This window comes from Asterias rubens, chromosome 7 (genome assembly GCF_902459465.1).
Source record: "Asterias rubens chromosome 7, eAstRub1.3, whole genome shotgun sequence".
NCBI classification, from domain to species: Eukaryota; Metazoa; Echinodermata; class Asteroidea; order Forcipulatida; family Asteriidae; genus Asterias; species Asterias rubens.
In genome coordinates, this window is record NC_047068.1 from 1,921,484 (window position 1) to 1,949,469 (window position 27,986).

A 27,986-nucleotide genomic window follows, 5' to 3' on the forward strand; every position below is an offset into this window, starting at 1 on the left:
GGTTTAACTCACAACAGACGACCCATTGACCTCCGTAATCATTACATAAACACACGGTGACCAATGAACAGGACAATAAACCGGATGTTAGAGTAACAGGGTTGCGTTAGCTTTGACCTCTTAAAACCAAAGATAAACCGTATCGAGTTTAACTCAGTGCTGTCTGAACGCAAGGGGAGCAACTTTCTACGATCACCTTGAAAGTTAAAACGGTTTGGGTCTAACTTAGTATGCTGTCTGAATATATACTATGTAAAGCTCTGTTGCATATTGGAAGTGAAGGCAACTAACCAACCATCTAACATAAACTCCCAGCTCTTCATGGTGAGTGATCACCCTAACTAGACTCACTAGACCATGCCTGTGATGTGTTGTAATGCGTCTATTGTACCATGTTCAATAGTAGATGCATGGATGAGCAGGTACTTTATTGTATCCACTAGACAGAGATAACAAATAAATAAAGTAAACATCATCAACATTCAACCATGACTCTGGATCGTCAACAAGTTTTATAATATAAAAAAAAGGAAGCCCCCCCCCCTCCCCGCACTAATACGCAGGATGGCCAACAAGCATTCAGTCAGTGCACCAATTATGGAACAATCTATTTCTTAAGAATTGCAAAGGTCATGGGTTTGAATCCCACCCGAGTAATATGCCTGTGATATTTTCACAGAACTCGGGAAAGTACTGAGTTTACAGTTCTTACACCCTATCTGTATAATCTACTTCTTCACATCAATCAGGCATCATCTCTTGAATCCTTCAAAGCCACGATAAAAACTCAATTGCTTTTATTCTTAGTCAGAAATTTTGTAGTCGTTTTTGTACAGTGTTTTGGAACCTTTGCAGAAGGTGCTTTTCAACAACTCTCATTTTGATTTATTATTTTTCATATCCGAGAGGTTAGAAAGCCAATCAAAGAATAATCAATGCTCCCAATGAAAGTTGATCTATCCACGCGATGGGCCTTTTCCCTAAACCTCAACTTGGGCTCACAGTCAACAACAAACCATCGATCAACTAGCATTTGCTTTGATCCAACCAACCATTAGAAAATAGAATTAACTCATACCTTGGATTGTCATAATTAAAACATAGAACCTCACTATGACTATGGACCCATTGCACAACGCGCGCGTCTCTTGTCTGCCCTTTTTGGGGTCAAAGTGTGCACAAAATGATGGTACACGTTATAATGCACCAATGCGCTTGTGAACACGTGCATGTTTTGGCCCCTAATATGGCGGACAGGAGACCCGCGTGCAAGTAGAAATAAAAACATGCAGAGATAAGAAACTACCTATATGAGTTTGCAGAGACTACTGCAATGAGATGTTTCAGACTTGAAGAAAGACTACTCCTCATTTCATTGGGCAACTACGCTTCGTGTGACCTGAAAATAAAAACCCAAACAAACACGTTATTGTCTTAGGAAAAAACAACCACAAGATATCTTATTTTGGGGTATTATTATTTTGATAGTATAAAGTTCCTGAATCTGCTCGTAGCGGTACACAGCTATTTTCAATCCTTTTTCGATGTGATTTAAATTATTGACTGGTTGAGTGTTACTATTGTTTCTGTTTATGGAAACACCATTAATGAGTGCAAAGGTGAGAATACTTTCACGAGTTGACGGAATGTTCCATTCATCGAGGCTAAGCCAAGTTGAATTGAACATTCAATCTTTTGATGAATGAAAATATTCTCTCCATTGCACGAATACAAAGCATTCATTATTTGTTTTTATAACACGCCTCTTGCTGGTTCTGTATTCTGGTTGGCTGAAACATGGTCACTTTGGGTGAACTAATATAGTCTAGTGATCGCGGGCGCGTGTTTTGCAGGAGTAGTGCCTGCCAGGTACTAGTCTTTGAAAATAGTGCCTGGTTACAGCGCCCTCTCTTGGCGTGAACCGTGAACAGCAACTACAAAACTTCCCTTCTTTTCCAGATTTCTGTTCTAATTTCACATTTAAGACCGAGCAATGATCGATGACAATTAGTTGATGTTTTAAACCACTTCTATTTTGTCAACAGACAGTACAAAAATAAGGACTAAAGAAAGGCCTGTGAGTAACCAGAAGAGGGCCTATTTCCCACGGCCTTCGGCCTCAAGAAATAGGTCGCTCTTCTGGTCAGTCAAAGTCCCCGGGGGGAATAGACGTATACTAGTTACCTCGTTGCCAGTCAATATGTGTATATAAATAAGATACCCCAGTAGATTTTTTAAATTTGGAGAACAAAACTAGCAACAAAATGCCCAAAATTTAATATATAAAGCATGATTTTTTAACAGCTTTTTTTCACCAGTACCAGGCAGATATACAAAACATTAATTAAATTTTGTGTGTAATAAAATACTTATATTTCCAAAACGCAAACATTTAAAATGTGGTCACTACACACAAAACAGGAGAACTTACAGCTAGCAAGTGGAAGAATTGTTAAAGGCACCAGACACTATTGGTTGTTACTCAAAACAACTGTTGCCATAAAAACTTGGTAACGAGCAATGGAGAGCTGCTGATAGTATAAAACATTGTGAGAAACAGCTCCCTCTGAAGTAACGTAGTTTTTGAGAAAGAAGTAATTTTCCACTAAAGTATTTGAATTGAATTCAGCTGAGGTCTCAAAATCAAAGCATCTGAAAGCACACAACTTGTGCGACAAGGGTATTTTTTCTTCTATTATTCTCTCGCAACTTCGACAATCAATTGAGTTCAAATTTCACAGGTTTGTTATTTTGTGCATTTGTGAGATACACCAAGTGAGAAGACTGGTCCTTGACAATTACCAAAGTCGTCCAGTGCCTTTAACTAATGCGTTGTTGCTTACCCTCTTGATTGCAGATACTACACGTTGGTTTCTTTCTCTTCCGGTTATCATCACTGCCTTTGCTAAAGCCTGAATTACCACCTCTTCCTTTCTTGCTAAACCCACTTTGCTTCCCACCTGTTATCAAAACAAATTCAATTTACAGATCAATGTGACCACAAAATAACCAAACGGTTACTGGGGCCTCCATTTTCCCAATCCCTTCATTTTCAAACTCACTCCATGTTGGTGTGCATTTTGGCGACCCCAACCAGAAACATGTTTGGCCTTTGGTAATTGTTTGAGCGTTCTCGCGTGTTCGGTTGAACCGCTGTGATACAACTGTTCCAACCAAACTGTAACCGAAGTGTGACCAATCATGACCATGGCCCAAGTTCATAGCGCTGCTTAACGGTAAGAAAATTTTTGTGCTTACTGTAGCAGAAAAATTTGCTAAGCTGCAAGCTTATTTCACAGGTTAGCAGAAAAATTAGACAGCCATATTGCGCCTTCAAGGTGGATTTGCATTGTAAGCAAGTAACTAAAGGTTGACCATTTGCACTCGAACTCAGGCTGGTCGACCATTGGTTGACTACTGTGGTCAACCATTGGAACCAGCCTCGAACCAATGGTTTCTTCACTGGTCCCAACAGCATGTTCCATTCTAACATGTTTAAAGCGTAGAGGGAACCAGTGAAACTATAGCAAAAAGGCGGAAGGTTGACTAGACTTCCAAATGAGTCGTGCGAGTGAGTGCATCACTGCGCATGTACGTTGCTGGTCAGTAGTCAACCATTTGTTGACTAAATGTGCCCACTCGTACTTGCTTTTAGTGTCAAGCTCAAGACATTACAATTACAAGGGCTTTCAATCCCTTAATTTTCAAACTTACCCCATGATGGTTGGTTACTGGAGCTGTTTCCTTTTCTACTGTTCCCCGCATCATCTTTCCATTCGAAGAAGTTACATTGCTTGCCCTGTGGTTTGTTGCAAACGTTGAACTCTCTGCCTTTATTTGGTCCTTCTTTTTGTACTGTCCGTCTACAAAATAAAAGTGGTTTAAAACACCAATTAATCGTCACCGATCATTGCAAAAACAGCAACAACAAAATAGATAGTGATTGCTTCAAAACAGTACATGAAGTTTGTGGAAAGAAATAGTACATTTTTCATTGTTCAACTTCGAATCATTTAAAATTTACCCAGTCAGTTTCCCTTGTAGTTTATTGTTTAAAGGCACTGTACATGTTTTGGATTAACTCAAAATATATATTAGCATAAAACCTTTCTTGTAAACGAGAAACAGAGAGCTCTTGATAGTATAAAACATTGTGAGAAAAGATTCCCTCTAAAGTAACGTAGTTTTTGAAAAAGGAGTACATTTACTAAATTAATAAAAAAACTTCTGGCCAGAAGCCTTTTATTCCTATGACGTTAATCCGGAGGCCGTTGGTTCAAATCCTGCTGTAGTAAATTTGACTTTGTTCAACCCCAAATCTTCAAAAGAATTTTTTTTCAGCATTATAAATGTTAAACCTTCAATTTAAAAATAAAACAATTAAGGTTGGAATGGTTAGTGTCTTGTTCATTATTTCATTTCATTTCCTTGTAATTTATTGTGGTTATGAAGCCAAGATACTCTCAGAAAAACAAAACTTAAAGACCTGCTTGAACGAAAATGTCAAGTCGTGAACTTTGCTGAATACCACTTAAAATGTTTTCGATGAATAAGGAAATCGAGTCATATGGTTACAAATAGGTTTCAATTGTGTAAAAAACAATCATTTTGTATGCCCTTGTCCAGAGCTTTTCTGTGAGATTTGCGAAAAGCCCCGTTACGTAATCCCTCTCAAAACGTCATAAGTAGATAAAGCCGCTTTGTTGCAGCATGGATGTATAACAAAGCAAACTCCCACAAATGACGTCAGCGGCATTGTCCTTTGACACCCGCTCTCAACGGCAGAAGTGTTTTTAGTTTTTCAAAAAACCTTTAGGTAGGGGCCTGATTTTTTACTTGATAATTACGAAAAGTTCAGAAGTGTACACATATCAAAATTACATTAAAATGGTGAACAAGTGCATAAAAACAAGTAAAAATACAATTTCTGTTGAAAACATTCCGCTCAGGTAGCTGTTTAATCACTATACTAGCCAAGATCCCCATGTAGAGAAGACAAGAAATGAAGTTTCAGTTTTAGATAAGGAAGGAAAACCCAGAGAATTATTCCAGGGAAAACTCATGGAGTCAAGACGGGACTGAAAACTCAATCCACATAGTGCCCCGGCATGATTCCAACCGGGGTTCTAGTGGTGGAAGGTGAGGAAAGATGTCTTTATGCCAACCCGACCACCCAGAATCACAATGAAATTTTTAAAACTAAACTAAGGTACACAAATGTATCACAATAATTCATTGTATCAAGATAAACCACAAGGGAAACTGACTGGGTTAATTCTTTGTCAATTTTCAAAAATCATTTAAAAATTTACCCAGTCAGTTTCCCTTGTGGTTTATATTGATATCTGAAACAAAAAGTCGCATCCCCTTAAGGTGATCCCCTGGCTGCCGCTTCCCAGGTTGTATTGTAATTTGGGTGTGATCCCTGGCTACACGGCAGTTTACGGTTGAATGGCTTCTGACTGGCACACCCGAACAAAGATATTCACAAAATAGGGACACCGCCAACATAGGGCTAGATAGCTCAGTTGGTACTCAGTTGGTGCCGGCACTTTAATCCAGAGGTCGTTGGTTCGAATCCCAGTTTAGTCAATTCTTTTTTCAACCCTAAAAACAGTTTTTTGTGTAACTTACAAGACTGCCGCCTGTCCGCATTGACACATGACCTCTCCCCATACATTAGTCTTGACATCTGTAGACTCAAAACCACTACTACTCCTATAGCTGCCTGTAGTATTACTGCCATAGCTGCTCGTAGCACCAGTCCAAGAGCTTCCACTGGTAGAACCAGAACTTTTACTAGAACTCCAACCAGAATCATTGGAATTGTTTGTAGAGTTGGAAGTTGAGTTTGAGTTCTCATCGGCCCAAAGGAAGAAGTTACACTCTCCGGAATTACACTTGTAGAACTGGCGCCCTAGTGACAAACAGAAAACTATGTTAAGAACTAACACTTTTAAAGACACTGGACACTGTTGCTAATTGTCCAAGACCAGTCTTCTCACTTGGTGTATCTCAACATAATGCATAAAATAACAGACCTGTTAAAATTCGAGCTCAAATGGTCGTCAAAGTTGCGAGATAATCATGAAAGAAAAAAACGCCCTTGTCACCAGAGTTGAGTGCTTTCAGATGCTTGATTTCGAGGAGACCTCAAAATCTAATTCTGAGGTCTCGAAATCAAATTCGTGGAAAATTACTTCTTTCTCAAAAACTACGTTACTTCAGAGGGAACCGTTTCTCACAATGTTTAATACTAGCAACAGCTCCCAACTACTTGTTACCAAGTAAAGTTTTGTGCTGATAATTATTTTGAGTTATTACCAATAGTGTATACTGCCTTTAAAGGGTCTGAATACATTTGGTAACGACTCTGAAAATTATTGCAAAAAAAACATACTTGGTAAGAAGCAGCTTTGGATAGTTTTGGATCATGCAAATCCACATCCAAATCACTCAAATTGGATTTGAACCAATAACATTTGCACTGCTAGAGCACATGTCTTCCCATTATACCACCGAGCTAGCCCGGTGGCTAGAGGCATAGGGTTTGTACTGCCTCTAGCCACTGGGCCTAGCTTGGTGGTTCAGTGGTAAGAAATTTGCTCCAGCAATGCAATGTTGGGTACAAATCCCACCTGAGTGATTTGCCATTATTTTTTTTCCCCATAGAACTCTGGAAAGTACTTAATACACATCGAGGTTATAATGTAAGTGTAAAAAACAAACAAATTATATTCTTTATCTCGGTACAAAAGTTAAAATCTGGGGAGAGATGGGTGAAACAATTTAAAATGTCTCCATCAGTAAGAATGATACTACCTGGACATACCATTGTTTGGTCCTGGTTTCTTCACTGTAAGCCGTAATGCATCACCTCCACAGTTACACACAACGGCATTGTCACTACTGCTATTAGTACCAGCAAAGAATGACGTTCCTCTAAAACATAAAGAAATTAGCATTACAAATACTGAGGTATACACTTTCTTCGGTCCGTTTGGAAAATGGAAATACCTCAAGTTTCGATTCAAGTTCTGGTGGTTAAGTCACCGGAGTGTGGGTTTGAATCTCGGTCATGACACTTGGGTCCTTGAGCAAGATACTTTACTATAATTGCTTCTCTTCACCCAGGGGTATAAATGGGTACCTGAGAGGGTAGAGGTTGATATTGTGTATGAAAAAGCCACAAGCGCCTTACAGGCAGCTCAGGGCTGTATACTCCCAAGGGAGCTGAGAAACATTACAGGGATGTTATTGGCCCTATGACCAGGGCACTAATGAAATGCGCATTGATACGGTTATTGTGACATGCGCTATAAAAGAATTTTGTATTATTAATATTATTAATTTTCTTGTTACAGGTTTGTTTGTTTAGATGCTCTTCCCATTAAGGGAACCTGACAAACTCCAACAAGGGTATATAAATGCCAAGCTGGCAACAGCCAATCTCTCTCACACAAACATTGGTCTAGGATTATGAACAGCACAAATAAAAAATTTGTGATTCAGTATTTCATTGAAAATATTTATTCTAGTCATTGTGCAATCAGCGGTAAGCTAGGCATGATTCGAACCTACAACCTTGTGATTGCAAGTCCTGCAGTCTAACTGCTGGACCAGCTTTTTTTTTTGAGAACTTACCCAATAGGTACTTGATCAAGAGGTTGTCTAGACTGTGCAGCCTGAGAAGAAAAAGCTCTGTTTCCACTTTGATGACTTCCTCCTCGTCCACTACTACTGCCACCTCCTCCCCTACCACCCCAATCGTTGTCTCCTCTTCCCTCGCTCCTCCCTCCTCCTCCACCACCTCCTCCTCCTCCTCCACCAGCTCCACCCCATCCTCCTCCTCCTCCTCCACCACCACCTCCTCCACCGCCTCCTCCCCATCCTCCTCCGTTACCTCCTCCCCCATTTCCTCTACCACCTCCCCCATTCCCTCTACCACCTCTGCCACCCCGTCCTCTTGCTTGGCCTCTTCCCCGATCATTTCTTGCATTTGTTGTTGGTACTGGTTCAAGAAATAAAGAATACTAACACTAAAAAAGAGAGTTTACATAAATGGCAACTGTTTTACCCTTTGACTCCAGAACAGATAAATAAGGTGCATTAAGGACACTGGACACTATTGGTAAATGTCAAAGACCAGTCTCCTCACTTGGTGTGTCTAAACATATGCACAAAATAACAAACCTGTGAACATTTGAACTCAATTGGTCATCGAAGTTGCGAGATAATAATGAATGAAAAAAACTCCCTTGTCACACGAAGTTGTGTACTTTCAGATGCTTGATTTCGGGACCTCAAAATCTAATTCTGAGGTCTCTAAATCAAATTCAAGGAAAACTACTTCTTACTTGAAAACTATGTTACTTCAGAGGGAGATGTTTCTCACAATGTTTTACACTATCAACAGTTCTCAATTGCTTTTTACCAAGTAGGTTTTTATGCTAACAATTATTTTGAGTAATTACCAATAGTGTCCACTGCCTTTAAACCATTACCAAGAAGATCATCCATTTAACCAATGTTCTTGTTTTCATAAAAAAAAAAATCAATTTGTTGTACATGAAGCAACAATGTGTCTTGCTTAATTACACAAATGTCAAGACTGCGACTCGAAACCAAACTCTCCACCTCAAAAACACAAAGAACTTGGGTCTGGTGCTCTTGACCGCTCAACAATGACATGCCACTTACAAATGTAGTCAAGTAATGTTAACTGATAGCGGACCAGTACAAAAAGTAATTGCAAAATGTCTATTTCAATAATGCCACCTTGCATACCATGCCCAAAGTGTATGAGTTTGATAGTACTGGATAAAATAAACACATGTAATTGAGTCTTCAGAGTTTGGTAGTGATGTGAATAAAACACACTTTTTAAAGCCGCTTTTTAGCGGTCTTTCTTCTATGGTCACCTTGCCAGTTAGGCATAGATATGGTTAGAGGCATCTGTCTCCTGAAAAGGTCGAAACATTACCGATGCCAGCAGGGATAGGCCTATGTAATAAGTAACTATTAATTCTCTGTTGGCGGGACAGATGTATCCCCATGCTTTTGTTTGGGCACTGGCCTGGTGACCCGTCTTTTTTTTCCTTTTTTTTTTTTTTCAACTCTGTGCTTTTTAACATGTGTTCTGCACCTTTGATCATTTTGTATGTAAGGGACACAATTTAGATTTTAAATGTTACTATTATTATTATTAATATAAACTGACCTTGTGTTTGAGCAGGAGCCCTAAGATAATTAAGATTCAGATCTAAGGAGTCCATCAGTGTCACATCACAACCGCCGATACAACCAAAATATCTGTGTACAAAAAATAACATACAAATGAGAATTTTTAACACACGGTCACAACCCTGATGAATTCACAAAGCTGTTTAAATTTAAGAACACATCGTAGACTCTTTAATCCCTTTAAAAAAAAACTATTCTTACTAAATCCTCCAAAAACCTATTCAGGAGATTGCTCAACTTAGTAGGATTTGATATTGCATGCTCACGTCATAATTGGTTATCAATGGAACAGGTATAGCCTACCAATCTTCTGAAAGTTGAGTTACCAAAGGGGGAAGGACTTTTAAAGATATGAAAGCGTCTCTAGGCAAAGACACTGTGTAAGGATTGTATGATACACCACTAGAGGGCGCCGTATATAGAAGCTATAAAAGAGGATTACATACTGTGTTGGCATCATTGGAGGTACGGATCCTCTCTTGAATTTCAACTTGATCTTCTTCACTGGTCCAGGTAGGCACTAAAACCAAACAAAACAAACATTCATACTTTATGCAATAAGAGTTCAAATTACACCCGGTCAACAAAGCCAAGTGAAAACTCTGGCGGGCGAGTCAAAACCCATCCTTTACAAGCCCCTGGCCGAGTCAAAAAAATGTCACTTTCCACAATAAATGAGGGGTACATTGGTAAAATCCCAACGAGAGTTTATTTTTGACTATGTAAAATGTTTTTACCAAGACCTGGCCGAACACTAGAATTTAATTTAAATAACTTACATTCTGGCAAACATCATCAGATACAGATGCTTCTTGTACAGCCCCAGGGAACCAGACTGCAGCTTTGCATGCTGGGTAGCCAGTGCATGAGACCATCCAGCCGCCATCTTTCTTGGCTTTAAGGATCATTGATTGGTTGCAACGTGGGCAGGAGCGAACTGGAGTCATGGATTCTATCTCAGTCACTGTAAGTAGACAATGTAACCAATTCATTTTTGCATCAGGGATAAAGAATATAATTTTGAGATTTTACCCTTTATCGATGCGTATTAGGAACTGCTTCTTGCCAACGGGCAAGCTCGCATTTCACAATAACCGTATCAATGCTCTTTACATTAGTGCCCTGGTCATAGGGCCAATAACATCCCTTTTTAATGTTTCTCAGCTCCCTTGGGGAGTATACAACCTGGGCAACAGTTTATATCGCTCCAAAGGCTTTTTCATTCACAATATCAACCCCTACCCTCGCAGGTACCCATTTATTCCCCTGGGTGAAGAGAAGCAATCATAGTTAAGAATCTTGCTCAAGGACACAAGTGTCACGACCGGGATTCGAACACACACTCCGGTGAATTATCACCAGAACTTGAATTCGATGCTCTTAACCACTCTAAAGGTCATGGGTATTTTGTGTTGTATCTTCGTAGGATTAAAAACAATCCAACGTGTTTGAGAACCAAAATTATAAATTCCCTTCAGGAACCGACTCTGCTGTAGTGCAGTTAATTTCGATCGGCTATAAGCTAAATTAGTAGTCCCAGCCAATTTTTTATACCTTCCGCCCAGGTAGTAGTTAAAAAGCAGGACAGTTCTTTCAGAACTGAGAAGTCTCCCGAACATCCGATAAATCTACTCCGCGGTAGTAGAATAAAGAAAGACAGTTCTCCAAGAACAAACACTACCTGGCAAGTAGATACACATATGGTGTTACCACAAACCATATATATATATTGATACCTCACCATGCAATGCCTCAAATCCTATAAAATAAGACAAAGTTTGTATCTTACCATCTGGTACATATGCTTCCGGTTGTTGACCGAGATATCCAGATAACGCTACATCCAACATGTTGGCCTGTCAAAAAAAATATTAGAATAACAATAACAAAGTTTTATAAAGCGCACATATCCACAAAAGTGCTCGAGGCGCTATTACAAAGAAAACTAAAAGACAAAATCACAAAGAACAAAACACAGATTAAATACAAAAGAACGGATCTATCGTCATGAGGTGTGTTTTGAGAGATGTTTTGAAAGAGTGAATGGAAGTGGATGTTTTGATGTGAAGAGGAAGTTCAATTCAATTCAATTCAATTCATTAAGGTTTATTACAAATATCACAAAATACACGACAGAAGTTAAAAAGACTTAAATTGACGTGTTTACATACATTATTGTAAACAATGACAAAAAAAACAGACTTAAAAGAAGAGAAGAAAAGATAAAAGTTGATTCCAGAGATGAGGTGCTGCAACAGAAAAAGATCTGTCCCCCTAGGTGCGCTGAGATTTGATATCTTGTAGAAGATATTTGTTTGCAGAACGAAGGTTGCGAGATGGTTTGTAGATGTTGTGCTTGCCCATTTAGAGATTTGAAAACAATGAGCTTCAGTTTGTAATAACAATTATAATATCGAAATCTTATATAGCGCACGTATCTACCAAACAAGGTACTCAAGGCGCTGAGTATATACAATTATTGAACCAATTATTTAGCACCTTATAAGGGTTTACAAGGTGCTACGGGGCATTAAGCAGCCACAACCAAGAACATACCAACTGTATGTGTGAATTCATAGAACGGGTATCAACTAAAGGTAGCTGATACGCACATCAAACCAACACAATGAAATGCATCAACAAATAATTACTTGTAAGAGACTAGGTACTTGATACCTGATGGATTAAAAGTGTAGGACAAGACAAAATGAACATTTTGATTTGTGGCTGGCTGTTGTTAATGGAATGGTACATTACCAGCTAGCAGCTAATTAGTACTGGTGCAAGACGTTTCTCGTTTTCCTTTCACGCATAACGTGGCTGACTTGTGTGGGGCAGCCGATATGAGCGCTGTTGGTGAGTTGGCCACGCTGTGCTTGAAAGGAAAGTGAGAAACGTCTTGCACCAAGACTAGCAGCTAATAACCCTGTCATTACAATCCACCAGTAAAGACTGGGTCCTCAAACTCTTATTACCAGTTCTTACATTTGCAGCAGCTTCAATGAAGACTTGTTTGTATTTCTCAATTTGTTCCCTTAACACAACGTCTGGGTCCTTCACTCCTTCACATATTCTAAACAAGAACAACATATATCATTTTACAAAATATTTTAACACTTGTGCAAGGTCGTTTTCATTTATTTAGTAAAGGACACTTCCATTGTAAAATCTTTAAAGGAGCGTTTCAGAACTGGTAAAAAAGAAAAATCGTGAAGACCACAGATTAACATCAAACTTACATGGTCTAATGATGATGATAGTAGAAAATATCCCTTGAAATATTTCTGCCTGAAATGTCATATCTGATGCGAATTTTTTTTTCTAATTTCACATAATATGTGGGCGCTGTGTGATTCCAGAGGGCCTGGTGTACAATATTTTACATGGCATATGTGGCCTCTGTGTGATTCCAGAGGGCCTGGTGTACAATATTTTACATGGCATATGTGGGCGCTGTGTGATTCCAGAGGGCCTGGTGTACAATATTTTACATGGCATATGTGGGCGCTGTGTGATTCCAGAGGGCCTGGTGTACAATATTTTACATGGCATATGTGGGCGCTGTGTGATTCCAGAGGGCCTGGTGTACAATATTTTACATGGCATATGTGGGCGCTGTGTGATTCCAGAGGGCCTGGTGTACAATATTTAACATGGCAAATGTGGGCGCTGTGTGATTCCAGAGGGCCTGGTGTACGATATTTTTCCGGTTAATTGTTGGTAAAGTACAATGTTACAAATTTTGCAAAAGGAAAAGATTAAAAGTTCAGAGGGATCTATCGTTGCAAATTCAGTCCACTTTATCAAGAGTTGAATGTTTTTTGCCATAATGCCATGCATTGATGAAGGCAAGAAACAGGACAGACCTTGAACTAATCCTATGATCTGCCATCTTTTAAGAGGAACATCAACTCCTACCTTCTGCTCCACTGAGTTTCTGCATTTCTATGTTTTCTTCCTTGTAGCCCTTTACCTAGAGTGGCTTTTAGCCTTGTTTTGGGCGAACTTACATAAACAAAAATAATTTAAAAAATCATCAGAACAACCGCACTTGATGTGGTGCCCTTTGGAAAGTTCAAATTGGATTTACATTTTCTTGCTAGAAGTACCCCTTACTGGAGGAAACAGCCATGCACTCTTCTAGAGTGAAGTTCAAGTCCTGCCAGGGACTACTCAAACTTATGACAGATTTTGTTTAAACACACTGGGATGGATTTCACAAAGAGTTAAGACTAGTCTTATCTCGACTTAGGATGAGTTACTCGTCCTAACTTAGAACTAGCCATACGTTTTTTATATCTCTTAGGACTAGTCCCCAGTTAGTACTAGTCCTAACTCTTTGTGAAATCAACCCCTGGACACCTTTGGTAATTGTCAAAGACCAGTCTTCTCACTTGGTGTATCTCAACATATGCATAAAATAACAAACCTGTGAAAATTGGAACTCAATTGGTCATCCAAGTTGCGAGATATTAATGAAAGAAAAAACATCCTTGTCACACGAACTTAAGTGCTTTCAGATGCTTGATTTCGAGACCTCAAAATCTAATTCTGAGGTCTTTTAACCAAATTCATGGAAAATTACTTCGTTCGCGAAAACTATGAAGAGGGAGCCATTTCTCAAAATATTTTTTACAACCTCTCCCCATTACTCGTTACCAAGTAAGTATTTATGCTAATAATTATTTTGAGCAATTAACAACAGTGTCCACTGCCTTTAAGGTGAAGAATCAAAAGAGATACCTTTTAAGATCGGATTCGAGTTCAGCTCTAAGGTGTGGTTTGGAGAGTGCATATCCCATGTTGTCATATCCTTCTACTAGTCCCATACCTAGCTCACCAGGAACAAACCTACCATCGGGTCTCACTCCAACATACAGACGAGATTTAATGGTATCAATGTGATCAGCATGAGTGGCATCAGTACCTGTATAAGAGATGGTCAATTTGCATCGGGGATAAAGAATATTAATTAAGGTTTTTTACCCATATACACCGATGTGTGTTAGCACTGTATACTTTCCCCGAGTCCTGTGAAAAAATACCACAGGCATATTACTCGGATGGGATTCGAACCCACGACCCTTGAAATTCTAGAGCAGTGTCTTACCAACTAGACTACCGAGGTTTAATACCCGGTTGCTAGAGGAAGTTCGAATCCTAGAGGCAGTTCAGTACCTGTGTGTTCAATACATAGGATCAAACACTTTAGTCACAAGTTAACATTGGTATTAAAACTGGGTTTATATCTCGTCATTCATTTTAGTAGCAGCCGCCATGCGCAAGCTTGCGACATCACACGCCAAACCGAACACTCAACCATCAGAACATTCTAAGTGATACAGGACCATCTTCATGTAGTCTCTTATAAGCAGGTGAACTAGCCTCGCGCTTTATTTCTAGCACCTCCAACGTCTTCAATGCATCCAAAACTTGGCAGCCAAGCTGATTTGCAGTGCTATGAAATGTGACCACGCGACACCCTGCCTTTAGTAGTTACATTGGCTTCGGGTCAAAGAGCGAGTAACTGTCAATGTTTTAGTTACTGTGTTTCAATGTCTCCTAGGAATAGCATCAGGCTATCTTGCCTTGCTCTCTACCAACCGCCACAGGCAAGCTTGCGATCAGCTTCTGACAACACACGCCTAACCGAACACTCAACCATCAGAACATTCTCATCTGCTCACAACCGAACTTTCTCGTTTGTTGCTCCCAAAATGTGGAACAACCTCCCAGTATTCATTAGAAATGGAAACTCTTTGCCAATGTTCAAGAAATCTCTGAAAACTTATCTGTATCAAATGTAATATATTGTAGTATAGTTCCATTTTGTTTGCTCACTTTATAGCAATTTTATCTTGTTAAAAAGGCACTTTATAAACGCTGTGATGTATTGAATCCACAACATGCAAAGCTCCATACATCACTTAAACCCAATCTACTTTATAGGCGCCAACTGTCCATACTGAGTGTGACCTTTGACATTACCAGGAAAGTTTTTGCAAATTACAGTTTTTAATCTGCATTAGGATTTGCATGAGGAAATGGCAAGACTTACCGATTCCATGTTTATCCATGAGTGCAATCAGATCAGCTTCAGTTAGTAATGGGGGTGGACTGGTCTCGCCATCAACCATCTGAGTAACATAATAATGAATCTTTTAGCAAAAACCTTGTAACAAATACATTGTCGTGGCCGAGCGGATAAGAGCACCGAACTCAAGCTCTGGTGCTTCTGTTCAGCAGAGTGTGGGTTCGCATCCCAGTCGTGACACTTGTGTCCCTGAGCAAGACACTTCACTATAATTTAAAATATTGATGGTTAAAGATAGCCACAGGCTGATTATATAATTTGGTACATGTACGATTGGTATCATTACCGGCTGGTCTTAACTTGCTTATAACATTAACGTTTTAACAAAGTGACCTGGGGCGGACTAGTCTTATCTCTAGTTAGTACGAGAACTCGTCCTAACTTAGGACTAGCCATGCGTGTTCAATAACTCCTAGGACTAGTCCTAAGTTAGGACTAGTCCTACTCTTTGTGAAATCGACCCCTGGGCCCAATTTCATAAAGCCTGTCAGCATCAAAACGTGCTGACCACTTGCTTAGCAAAAACAGGTTACCAGCCAACATTCCATGAAGTTAACATTGTTGCGAGTGGTGCCTCGCTCATTTCTTGCTTACCAAAGTAATTTACTAAGCAGTGTTTTCTGCTAAACAGGTTTATGAAATCAGGCCCTGGTTGAGAATATAGACCTTATGCACATGACATCCTTTCAGTAGGGCGCCCTCACCTAGAGGTCAAAAGGAGGTTGTTCAATGGCAAATTCTGTGCGCCGCACGTAGAAATCTGTGCACGCAATTGTTTCATCACCGTTTTACCTCTAAGATGGCGGCTGGATGACGTCAATGCATAAGGTCTATTCCCTGATAAATGACATAACAAGTTGAATAATATTACCTGGATTGAGTTAGGTTGGAATGTTTGACCTTCGTGAAAAACCGGAATGACCTTAGCATTCCATTTATCATACGGGTAGACATCTAAATAGTTCCTTGCAACGATCATCAAACCTTGGGCAGAGAATTCTTCACTTGCAATCTTGATCTCCACAGTGGTCTCAAAACCTTGAGCATCCTATGGATACAACAATGGTGTGTCAATCAATGAGTCAATACAAATAGCAGTGGACACTATTGGTATTTGCCAAAGACCAAGATCTTACTTGGTCATGTGTTGGTGTATCTCAACATATGCATAAAATAACAAACCTGTGAAAATTTGAGCTCAATTGGTCGTCCAAGTTGCGAGATAATAATGAAAGAAAATACACCCTTGTCACACGAAGTTGTGTGCTTTCAGATGCTTGATTTTGAGACCTCAAATCCTCAAATTACTTCTTTCTTGAAAAGTTTGTTACTTGAGAGGTAGACGTTTCTCACAATGTTTTATACTATCAACCTCTCCCCATTACTCGTTACCAAGTAAGGTTTAATGCTAATAACTATTTTGTCTAGTACCTTTAAGGATATTTTACACAAGCACCAGTAACAAAGGTCCTCGGTAATTTGATTATCTAACAAAGCTTTCACACGACTTTTAAAACACAAATTGATCAACGTCGCTTGGTTTTCAAAAGGGGACTTGTTTCCCCAAGAGAACGTGGTCAAATTAAGCAGACATCAACTTCTACTTGGTTACTCGGCACAATCCATAAGTCAAGATATAAACGCCAAGGAGCAATTATAAGTAAAGCGTCTTGCTCAAGGACACAAAATGCCAGGCGTTGATTTCACCAAGCTCTTTCTATCTCAGGATTAATCTTATTAGGACTTAGGACAAGTTAAGTTCTGCATCCGAAGACGTTAGGACACATTGAATCAATCCTTAGTTAGGACGGGTTACTCGTCTTAACTCGAGATAGGACTAATACAATACTATCGTTTCAGGAAACCGGCTGCAGGACTGAGATTCAAACCAACATTGTGATGACTCAGCCGCCACAACTTGAGTTTGATGTGCAAGAATATTCGGCCACGACACGCCACTCACAGAACTGTTACATCAGTTTCAACAAAGACATTTCAATTGGGAGTTTTGTATTGATGCCAGTGGGTGCGTTCGACTAGCTTCCCTGGGTCGACCCCGCAGTGCTCACTCAGGTGAGCCCCTGACAAGAGCTAATCGAACAATCACACTCGCCCTCTCGTGGTAACGTCATGCACCTCGGGTCACCCCCAAGTGACCCACTCCACAAGCAGGGCACTTGGGGCTGACCCGGGTGAGCCCCTTGAATGACGTCAAAGCTATTCGAACATACCAGGGGCAGACCGGGGTCGACCCAGGGAAGCTAAACGAACGCACCCACTATAGCCCTTTTCACATTGTATCCCTTATCCCCGTGGATTACAGCCCTACTCCACAGGGTTCCGGCTGCACGTTTCAAGAAATACTCTGGGGTTACCACTTTCCCGTACTCCGGAGCAGGGTGGCTAGTCCTCGGGGTATGCCCATTTGCCGAGGTAAAGTAATCACAAAGTAAAAACGCCAGCCGTTTATTCCCTGACGGCAACCCAGGGAATAGAGTAGTGTTAAAAAGGCTTTTTACCTTTGAACAGCAAGCAAGGAAGTGTCTGACAATGAGCTCAAAGACCTTCTGGTCATTTCCTTGCAGTGTATCGGTATACTTGAGAGGGTGGATAGGGGGATGGGCATTATCTGTCTTGTTGCCTTGGCGAGGTGTCGGACCTTCTTGTAAGATGCCTGCCGCAAACGCTATAAATATAACAAGGCATTTACATAGTCAAGAAATGGTCATGTATAACAAGGCATTAACATAGTCAAGTATCGGTCATGAATATTAAGGCATTAAAGTTATCACACAAGCGTGAGTGGAATACGGAAAAATGTACTGCTTCTGCGTCCCATATCCAACGAGGCTGAAGGCCGAGTTGGATATGGGACGCAGACAATTTGCAATGAACAGCATGCACGCCATAGATACAGAATTAAAAATAACCAGATCAGCTGCGCATACATACGCATTCTGACATTGGGGCAGCCATTAGCCCATCTCCAACGCTCATGCAAACCAGCACATGACTTTTAGCGCGTCCATAGTGGTTTAAGTCCTATCTCCCATATTCAGTTTTTGTGCGTTACCACCAGCACGCAGCACGCGACTTTTAGCATATCCATGAAGAACCAGAAATGTTTATGTACGGCGCGTATGGATTCTGACACTGAAGATGGAGAACTTGCCCAAAATGGTATCTGTATCCGCATGCATGCGAAACTTCTCAAATAAAGGTTACTTACGTCCCCATCTTGGATCCTGTGTCTGTTCTTGAACCAGATCACGTAAATTCAACTCCTTTGGAAATGTGTTGGTTTCAGTGCGTGGATAACTGATGAATCTAAGCGTGGCAAATATATGAATTCCCACAATGTATTAAAAAGTAAGTTTAAATCGATTATCTAGGTGTCACTGAACACAACATACAACCCACGTGTGAACATTTATACCCAACAACAACAAGGTCACCCTGTACTGTTTTATCAAAGATTTTGTTCAAATTTGTATTTGTATTTATTTATTTTTAAATTTTTGATATCATATGCAATAAGTCTACAGACAGACGTTTTTTGACACTCACGATGACATGTTTACATGGGTAATACAACAAGTTATTTAGACCATGTGAACCTTGTTTACAATAAGTGTGACCTTGTACATTCTTTGAGTATTCTGGCAGGCAAGATACTGCACTGGTCATAGGGGAAAGTTTACATTTTGTGTCAAATTTCCTCAAAAATCCAAGAATTATGAAAGTAAAAGCTGGACAAGTTTTGAGATGTGGCCCCCTTTCATCATATCAAAAGTTGATAAGAATTAGACAGTGCAATCTCCATAAAATATAAGATTTTAGTTTTCTTCCATCGAGCTGTGTACAAATCATGCCTGCAGGAAGTCCAGGCTCTGTGGCTCTTATGTAAACATGTGATGTCACATCGTCTATAGGTGAATGAAGTTTGTTCTAGAAGCTTGCAATCTAAATGAAGACTGGAAACAAGAGATGGTCTAATATCTAATTGTTTGGTGACAACATACCCTTTGGTGTAGAGTTTCTCAGCAATCTTCATGGTCTCCTTAGCACTGATCCGAAGCTTGCGAGATGATAACTTTTCCAATTCCTAAAAACAAATAAAAATCAACCATGATAAGGTATGATCAGATGGGAAAAGGGAGCGATTGATATTATTTGACCACCAAACTGACATCAGCTCTGGCATTACACAAATCCAATTCTAGTCTCATGTCGGTATACTGAAATTTGCAATTTCATCCACCTGTTTTGAATTACTTCATCAAAATAAGCGATCCTATAAGCTTAAGTAGAAGTTCCAGCCAATTTTCTATACCGTGACACTGTGTCCTTGAGCAAGACACTTGACCATTGCTTCGTCCTTTGGATGGGATGTAAAGCCATTGGTCCCATGTGTTGTGTAACGTATGTAAAAGAACCCAGTGCACTTATCGAAAAGAGAAGGGGTTCGCCCTGGTGTTCCTGGCTGTGGCTGCTGTATGCGCCTTGTAAACCCTTATAAGATCCTAAATAAATTGGGTCTCAGAATTCATCACTGCAATAACCTATCCTCCTGAAAGTTTGTATATACTCAGCGCCTTGAGTATCTTGTTTGGTAGATACATACGCTGTATAAGACTTTGATATTATTATTATTTGAAATACATTATGATATAAGTTTGCACAATCTGGAAAGCATGGAATCCATGATACGTACCACTGTATCCATGGGTAATGGTCTCCATTTACTCTTACTTCTACTGCTGACATTAGTTACTGTTGCCATGGGATCGTCAAGACATACTTGTAGTAATACCTCACATGCTAAACGATGAAATAATCTATGTCTCTTCCAGTTAAACTCCACTTTAGTGTCATCCAGTTCATGCAAAACTGATACAAAAAGATAAAACAAAGTTTGATTCTTAAAGGGTCAATGTACTTTGTGTAGGAAAAAAAACACAATGTCCACAGATTTACACTCAACTTACACAGTTTGAAGATAATGATAGTAGAAAGCTTCTCTGAAAATATTACTTGCTGAGGTGCTGTAGCATTTGAGAAATGAGTAAAACAATGTCATGAATATAATTTTCGTCTCAGTGATCATGAGACGAAAATTATTTAAGCATGTAAAAATGTATTTCATGACTATGTTTGAATCATTTCTCAAAAACTACAGTACCTCAGCAACTAAGGGAATCAATGTGTGGCGTAGAGGTTTTCAACTAGTGGTTTAATCCCAACGAGGCCTGGTTCTTGATAATTTTACCGAGACGAAGTCGAGGTAAATTATCAAGAACCAGGTCTCGGCGGGTTTAAACAACTAGTTGAAAACCGATTCAACACACTTTGATTCCCATTCATAAATACCTTTTCGGTCAAAAACATCAACAATTTTTGGTCAAAAAGTAAAATAAATGCAAAAATTATAATTGTTCAATGATTTCTTTCAATACAACACCCCTCAAGCTATGAAATGGTAAGTGATCAAAACCTCGAGTTGAAACCAACGGTTCTTTTCAGAACCACCCCAACTCATTTAGAGATAGTCATTACATGGTCTTACTGCAAACCTGTCAATATCGTATTTCCACCATGCTAAGTTTCAAATCCTACTTACCGGTACAACTCAAGTTGGTAATAAAAAACACTTACCCTTGATTTTATAGAATGCTTCTGGTATGAACGCTTCTACTTGTTTATATCGTTCAACCACAAACCCTAGTGTAGGGAACTGACAACTACCAAAGCTGATTAACTGCCCGTCCAGGATGTTAGGAAACACCTTGCATAATCGTAGGGTTTGGAAACGAGTAAAAGCAGCACCTGAAATGAAACAGTGATCAATAATCAATCAATAGGTCACCGTGGTCAAGTGGTTAGACTGCAGGACTTGCAATTACAAGGTTGTGGGTTTGAATCCTACCACGCTAACCACTGATTTCACAGTCACTGGAATGAGTATTATCGTCTAGTTACTGAAACATGATGTCTTGATTTGTGCAATTCATCGTGGTCTAGTGGTTAGACTGCAGGACTTGCAATCACAAGGTTATGGGTTCGAATCCTGCCAAATTTACTGCTGATTTTACAATGAGTAGAATAAGTATTGTCGTCTCGTTACTGAATCACAATGTCTCGATTTGTGCAATTCTTCTTGGTCTAGTGGTTAGATTGCAGGACTTGCAATCACGAGGTTGTAAGTTTGTATCCTACCACGCTAACTTACCATGTAAGAAGATACAACTTCGTATGTTATGATTATAATTCAAGCTTTATTCCAGATAATGAGAATTGACTGTTACATGCTGGCGGCCATGTTATAAGGTGATACAATGCATTATGGGAAGTAAACACTAGACTTGAGTCAGTCTGCTTATGGCATACTGCTACACTAACCACTGATTTCACTTTGACTGGAATAAGTATCTCCCTCTAGTTACTGAGCACAACATCTTTATGGTGCAACTCATAATCATAGATGTTAAACCAATGTTTGAACGAGAGTGGTTGGTGGCTGTTGCCGAAGATCATTAAAGACAGACAGATATTCAAATCAAAGCTAAAATAAATAATCAGAATTGAAGCATTTTTTACAAGTTGAAAAAACAGTTGGTTCGAATTATTCTTTATAAAAGACTAAAAGAGAGGGGGGGGGGACTCATCTTAATTGGCCAGTAAGACTGAAAAGGCAGTTTTGGTCTCCTTCAGGGACCAATTTCATGGCTCTGCTTACCGCCGAATTACAATCACCATTCGCCGCTTACTGTGCAAGCGCCAACTTTGTGCGCTAAAGCGCCAACTTTCTGCACTAGCTGTGGTAATAATAACAATAATAATAATATCGAAGTCTTATATAGCACACGTACCTACCAAACAAGGTAGTGAAGGCGCTGAGTATAATACAAACTGGAAGCACAGATTGCCTAGAAACGTAGTGTACGCAAAACGCACAAGCAAAAGTTACCTGCTGACCCGCAACATATGCTTGCTGAATTCCCTGTTTCCGTATTGCCGATTATTTGCTTACAGTGAACGGAGCCATGAAATTGGGCCCAGTAACTTTCAGCTATTACTTAGCGTGAGATTTAACCCTACCTATTCTCAGATCAAGCTGTTGTCTGACATCTACTGCATTAGTTATTCTCTCATCAGGCCGAACTAGATTACGACATGTATTGGCAATAGATCTGTAAACAGATAATATTTGTACAAATGTTAAAATGACCTACATGCTACACAAACAAACATTCTGATATCGGAGAAAATCGTAATTGAAGTTGAACTATTTTTCAAACTATTGTTTGTAGACTGCTACTATATTTAACTTTATCTTTAAGACAAAAATAAAGCTGTTGATATGCTTTTATTCTTACATCTGTTTTGACGAGTTATTTAATTCCCAAATCGCCTTTTCAACAGACCCTTCCCATGCTATATGCACATTACATTCATGCATGGGTATAGAAAACAATTGTTGCCAATGTGATGGGGTCCATGTCATTTTGGCAATTTTGGGAAGAGTCTGTTCATGAAAGTAAAAAACACAAGATGTGATTTGGTTATGTGTTTATTGAAAACTAGAGAATGTTTTAACTCATCCAGAAATATATGCAAAGAACAGCAATTTTGATAAATAATGGCATCCAGTTTGTGAGGGGGTGACGGATTGTACTCAACTTACTGTGGAGTTATCTCTGAAAATCTCGCTCTGTAGACATCCAACTGAGGTTTCACTGAAATCAAAACAAAATGGACATCAAGTAGTTGTAAGATGTTAAAAACACTGGACACTATTGGTAATTGTCAAAGTCCAGTCTTATCACTTGGTGTATCTCAACATATGCATAAAATAACAAACCTGTGAAAATTTGAGCTCAATTGGTCGTCAAAGTTGTGAGACAATAATGAACAAAAAAACACCTGTGTCACACAAAGTTGTGTGCTTTCAGATGCTTGATTTTGAGACCTCAAAATCCAATTCTATGATCTTGAAATTAAATTCGTGGAAAATTACTTCCTTCTCGAAAACTACGTCACTTCAGAGTGAGCCGTTTCTCACAATGTTTTATACTATTAACCTCTCCCAATTACTTGTTACCAAGTAAGGTTTTATGCGAATAATTATTTTGAGTAATTACCAATAGTGTCCACTGCCTTTTAACATGAAGACTATGAAGGAGCCATTGTAGGAATTGAAATACTACACCATTACATCAGCAGCTTCTTAATACATAGAGATGGCTAGGCACAAAACATACATGTAGTATCGGGTTTAACAACATCCCTTACAAATATTCTGCCTTTTCATTGGTTTAGAGCGCGTCACGTGATATGTCGTAGTTTTACTAAAAACGGCGGCTGTGTGATAGTGCATCGTTTGCCGTGTGATAGTTCGACGACTATCACACGGCGTGCAGTACCCAGACGTCTTTTAACCCACCTCGAACCCAATCAGTTGTGCATCTGTGTATCTGAAACGCGCGTACGAACATTTTGTGTACGAGGATGATAGTCTGTTGGGGTGTTATAAAACAAATATTGACTGCTTTTACTCGCGCTATGGTTAAAACTACGACTCTCTCGGTGATCCCCGGACCGTTCCATTTTCCCCTCTGCTGCGCCTCAGGAAAATCGAACGCGGTGGGGATCACCTCGGGAGTCGGGACCCGAAGCAGTCAATATTTGTTATGTTATAAAACAATGACTGCTTTTTCTTGTGCTATGGTTAAAACTATGACACCCTTAGTGTTCCCACAAACAGTCTAATAATAATAATATATTCGATTAATATAGGGCCTATAAAGTTATCTCTAAGTGCTTCACAAATAACTCAAATAAATAACCAGTTAAACTATTTACAATTGACTGAAAGATTAACACACAAGTAAGGTAATTACTGCTGTATAAAAAAGAGGTGGGTTTTAAGAGCACTTTTGTATGATTCAAAGGAGGTGATAAAACAAACGTGATGGGGGAGATTGTTCCAGAGCAGTAACGCTGAGTGACCGGTTTCCATACTGTTTTGTGTTGAATCTTGGAACCTGAAGGAGATGTTGGTGTTGTGAGCCAAGGGAGTGGGGTAGGAGTGTAGTTATGAAGGAGATCTGAAATGTCGATGGGAGCAGCGCCATGGAGTAGAAGTATTTTGAATTGAATGTGTCTATTAATGGGTAACCAGTGGAGTGAGGATAAGATGGGTTATATATGTTCATTTTGGCGTGCTCTATAAAACAGAACACTCCGGGAATCACCTCATGACTCATAGTATTAACCATAGCACTCGAAACAGTCAATATTAGTTGTGTATTATATACCTCATGTATAGAATCCTCTAATCTGATTGGTTAAAAATAGAGTCATTGAAACAGTCAGTATTAGTTGTGTATTATATACCTCATGTATAGAATCCTCTAATCTGATTGGTTAAAAATGGAGTTATGGAAATAGCTATGCCCCCTTTTTCTACCAAGATGACGTCATAGTGACTATGCCCGGGGCATAGTCAATAGCCCGCTCTGAAAATAATGCAACTATGATTATGTAGAATGTACGACTAGTGTTCCTTGTCACGGCGCGACCTTTCTTCGCAGACGACCTTTAACCTTATAGTGTTGTTGTTGATTAGAAGAATCTTTATTCGGTACATAAAAGAAATATTGACTGTAAAATTATAGGCCCTCGGTGATGTCAAAACCATGACTATGCCCTCAGCTTCGCTTCGGGCTAATCATGGTTTTGACATCACCTTGGGCCAATAATTTTAACTATGCCCCTCATAGCAGTCAATATTTCCATACTTTACAGTTTTCTATATCACTTGACTCCTCAGCAATAGCTTTGTAATTTATTGGCTGATAACTTGACATACCTGCTGTACAGACTTGAATGATTTCGAAGCCAATATTTTCACCTTCCCTGTCTCCATCCGTCCAAATAACAAGAACATCATGTTTCCTGGCCTCTCGCTCTAATGTCCTCTGAAAAACACAAAGGTATCAGCCTTTTAAAATAGCATGAAGGTTATTCATTGGGGCCTGCACTGCAGTGCATGCTATCGGACCACTTTGGTAGCATACAAGTAGTTTTTGTAAAACATCGTCTTACAATACAAAAGAAAAATATGTTAAGGTTCAAATGTGAATGGCTTTTCTTCTTTGAGATTGCCTGGAACTGGTTGCCTGTAAATTGCCTTTTTGACACAAAATGTTTCTCATGTGATACACTATCTCAGCCTTTGGATGTGACAAATTGACCATTGGAAGGTTATCGTATGCAATGGCAATTTACACCATTTTAAAGGATTAGGGTACTTTTTGTAACACAAAACACAATGCCCACAGATTTACATTAAACTTACACCGTTTGAAGATAATGATAGTAGAAAGCGTACCTTAAAATATTACTTGCTGAGGTGCTGTAGTTTTTGAGAAATGAGTAAAACAATGTCATGAACAAATGTTTTTACATACTAAAATAATTTTCGTCTCATGATCACTGAGACGAAATTTATTTTCATGACATAAAAACTAAAAAACTACAGCACCTCAGCAACTAATATTTAAAGGAACGCTTTCTACTATCATTATCTTCAAACAGTGTAAGTTTAGTGTAAATCTGTAGACATTGTGGTTTTTTGTCCTACAAAAAGTGCATTGACCCTTTAATATGACAGTAGAGACTTGTAATTTGTCCCCACTCACATGAGGACTCTCACTCTATCTGTTGGAAAATGTGTACATCACAAAATTGAATTTGACATTTCCCCTCCTCTGTAGGCATATGATCCAGGGGGTGGGGTGGGGGGGTAAAGTCTTGTCCTTAGCACACACTACACATTGAGCTTACCTTGATGTCTTTATAGTTTTCAGGGCATCCTTTGAAGACTTCAGCACTAAATAAAGCTACTGGATTACAACTGTGCCTGCAATAAACCAGATCAATCAGAGCAATCAAAATCTGTTTTAAAGGCACTGGACACTATTGGTAATTACTCAAAATAATTATTAGCATAAATCCTTACTTGGTAACGAGTAATGGGGAGAGGTTGACAGTGTAAAACAGTGTGACAAACGGCTCCCTCTGAAGTGACAAAGTTTTTGAGAAAGAAGTAATTTTCCACGACTTTGATTTTGAGACCTTAGATTTAGAATTTGAAGTCTCGAAATCAAGGATCTAAAAGCACACAACTTCGTGTGACAAGGGTGTTTTTTCTTTCATTATTATCTCGCAACTTCGACAACCAATTGAGCTCAAATTTCCACAGGTTTGTTATTTTATGCATATGTTGAGATACACCAAGTGAGAAGACTGGTCTTTGACAATTATCAATAGTGTCCACTGCCTTTAACCTTCAAGGCAAGCAAGATACAAATTTTGCATTATTAGCCACTCAAACTCAAAAGCAAAGTGTAAAAGCCACTACTGTTTGCAGATGCTCTTTAAATCAAAGTGCTTGATGTGTTTTATATAATGCCAGGGGTAGAGCTTTGCTCTGGAAGGGGCAAAATTTTTCTCTGAGCAGGGGCACTTCTATGAGGAAAATTTTTAATTTGTATTGAAACTTTTCAACCAAAGGGCACCACAGCAAAAGCAAAGGGCAAAGACACAAACAATTGACATCACTATCTCTTGAATATGTACACTTTGTTTTACCATTTTTTGAAGGCCGAGACAAATTCATAGTTGAGCAAGTGGCCGGACACTGATGTCATCGTCATTTTGCAGTTTTGGTCAAAGAGATTGTACTCATACTCATAAATCTTGTTGAACTTGGAGAATCCTTCACTCTGTTTAATCAGTCAAAAAACAAAAACAAAAACACTGCGATAATGAAACAACCAACATTTAGAACAGGTTACTTGTCCTAACTCGAGATATAGGATTAATCTACTCCTACTCCTTACAACTAGTCCTAGAACTATAAAAAAGGTTTGTTCAGCGTCCGCTATCGTCTCCACGAATATATAGAGGTTCGTTCCGATATCGTCTCCACGAGAGTGGAATAGGACTAATCCTAAATTTTCGTGAAATCCACCACCTGCCTAGGAAGGTGAGGTTTTAGTTGCGATAACAAAACCCTCCTCCACACGGTGAAGCCGGAGCCTTCGCTGTCGGGAGGAGGGTTATGTTATCGCAACTAGTTAGTATGTAGAAACTAGAACTTGTGTGGTTTGATTTGACATGTTTCAACTAACTAATTACTTAATATATTATAATAATATTAATATAAATAAAATAAATAGTTAAACTTACCCTTCTAAATTGCCCCCTAGACATCAGATCAGCAAGTGACTTGGCCGCGTCATTTTTCTCAGCAACATTAAGCACTCTCAAACCTCTAGCCATTTTGTGATTCCAAGTTCCCAACTTTGAAATACCACCACCAAAACAGCAGCCAGCTGACGAGAGACTGCAACTGATCTTTGCTAGTGTTAACTTTTCACGACCAACATTCCAAAACAAACTTCTCAGTCTTGAGACAAACATTAAACATAAAGCTGAAGCTATAAAAATGTATACTTATGTCACAAACACCACTGACCATTTTCGTGATTAATCAAGCACTTTGCTAATTACCAAGTACGCTTTAAAAGTGGTACATGCTACATCCATTCAGAGTGAAGTTTTGACACTTCGCCCATGATCA

General features: G+C 39.2%; 1 protein-coding gene across 1 annotated transcript; it reads right to left on the reverse strand.

The window, feature by feature from the left end:
* Window positions 1-4: 4 nt before the first annotated feature.
* Window positions 5-27,986, reverse strand: LOC117292327 (DNA topoisomerase 3-alpha-like). Its single transcript, XM_033774350.1, has 25 exons — window positions 27,593-27,986; window positions 26,993-27,126; window positions 26,186-26,261; window positions 25,209-25,317; window positions 23,022-23,073; window positions 22,436-22,527; window positions 20,993-21,163; window positions 20,052-20,227; window positions 19,360-19,442; window positions 18,567-18,664; window positions 17,857-18,023; window positions 16,209-16,385; window positions 15,302-15,380; window positions 13,987-14,170; window positions 12,229-12,316; window positions 11,033-11,099; window positions 10,023-10,207; window positions 9,690-9,763; window positions 9,221-9,312; window positions 7,645-8,011; window positions 6,833-6,942; window positions 5,635-5,917; window positions 3,715-3,863; window positions 2,844-2,960; window positions 5-1,399 (listed from the first exon to the last, which is right to left on the reverse strand). The coding sequence occupies exons 1-25, from the start codon at window positions 27,824-27,826 to the stop codon at window positions 1,368-1,370; spliced, it is 3,396 nt and encodes a 1,131-aa protein (XP_033630241.1). The 5' UTR covers window positions 27,827-27,986; the 3' UTR covers window positions 5-1,367.

What these genes read in the sequence shown, in the direction of transcription:
- LOC117292327 (XM_033774350.1), bottom strand. Translation starts at nt 27,826, where the DNA reads ATGTTTGTCTCAAGACTGAGAAGTTTGTTTTGGAATGTTGGTCGTGAA. An exon ending in TCCTTGCTTGCTGTTCAAAG is followed by an intron (nt 16,386 to 17,856) that starts GTAAAAAGCCTT and finishes TTGTATCCATAG; the next exon opens with GATGCTCAAGGTTTTGAGAC. An exon ending in CTCGAATCCGATCTTAAAAG is followed by an intron (nt 12,317 to 13,986) that starts GTATCTCTTTTG and finishes GTTCTTGTTTAG; the next exon opens with AATATGTGAAGGAGTGAAGG.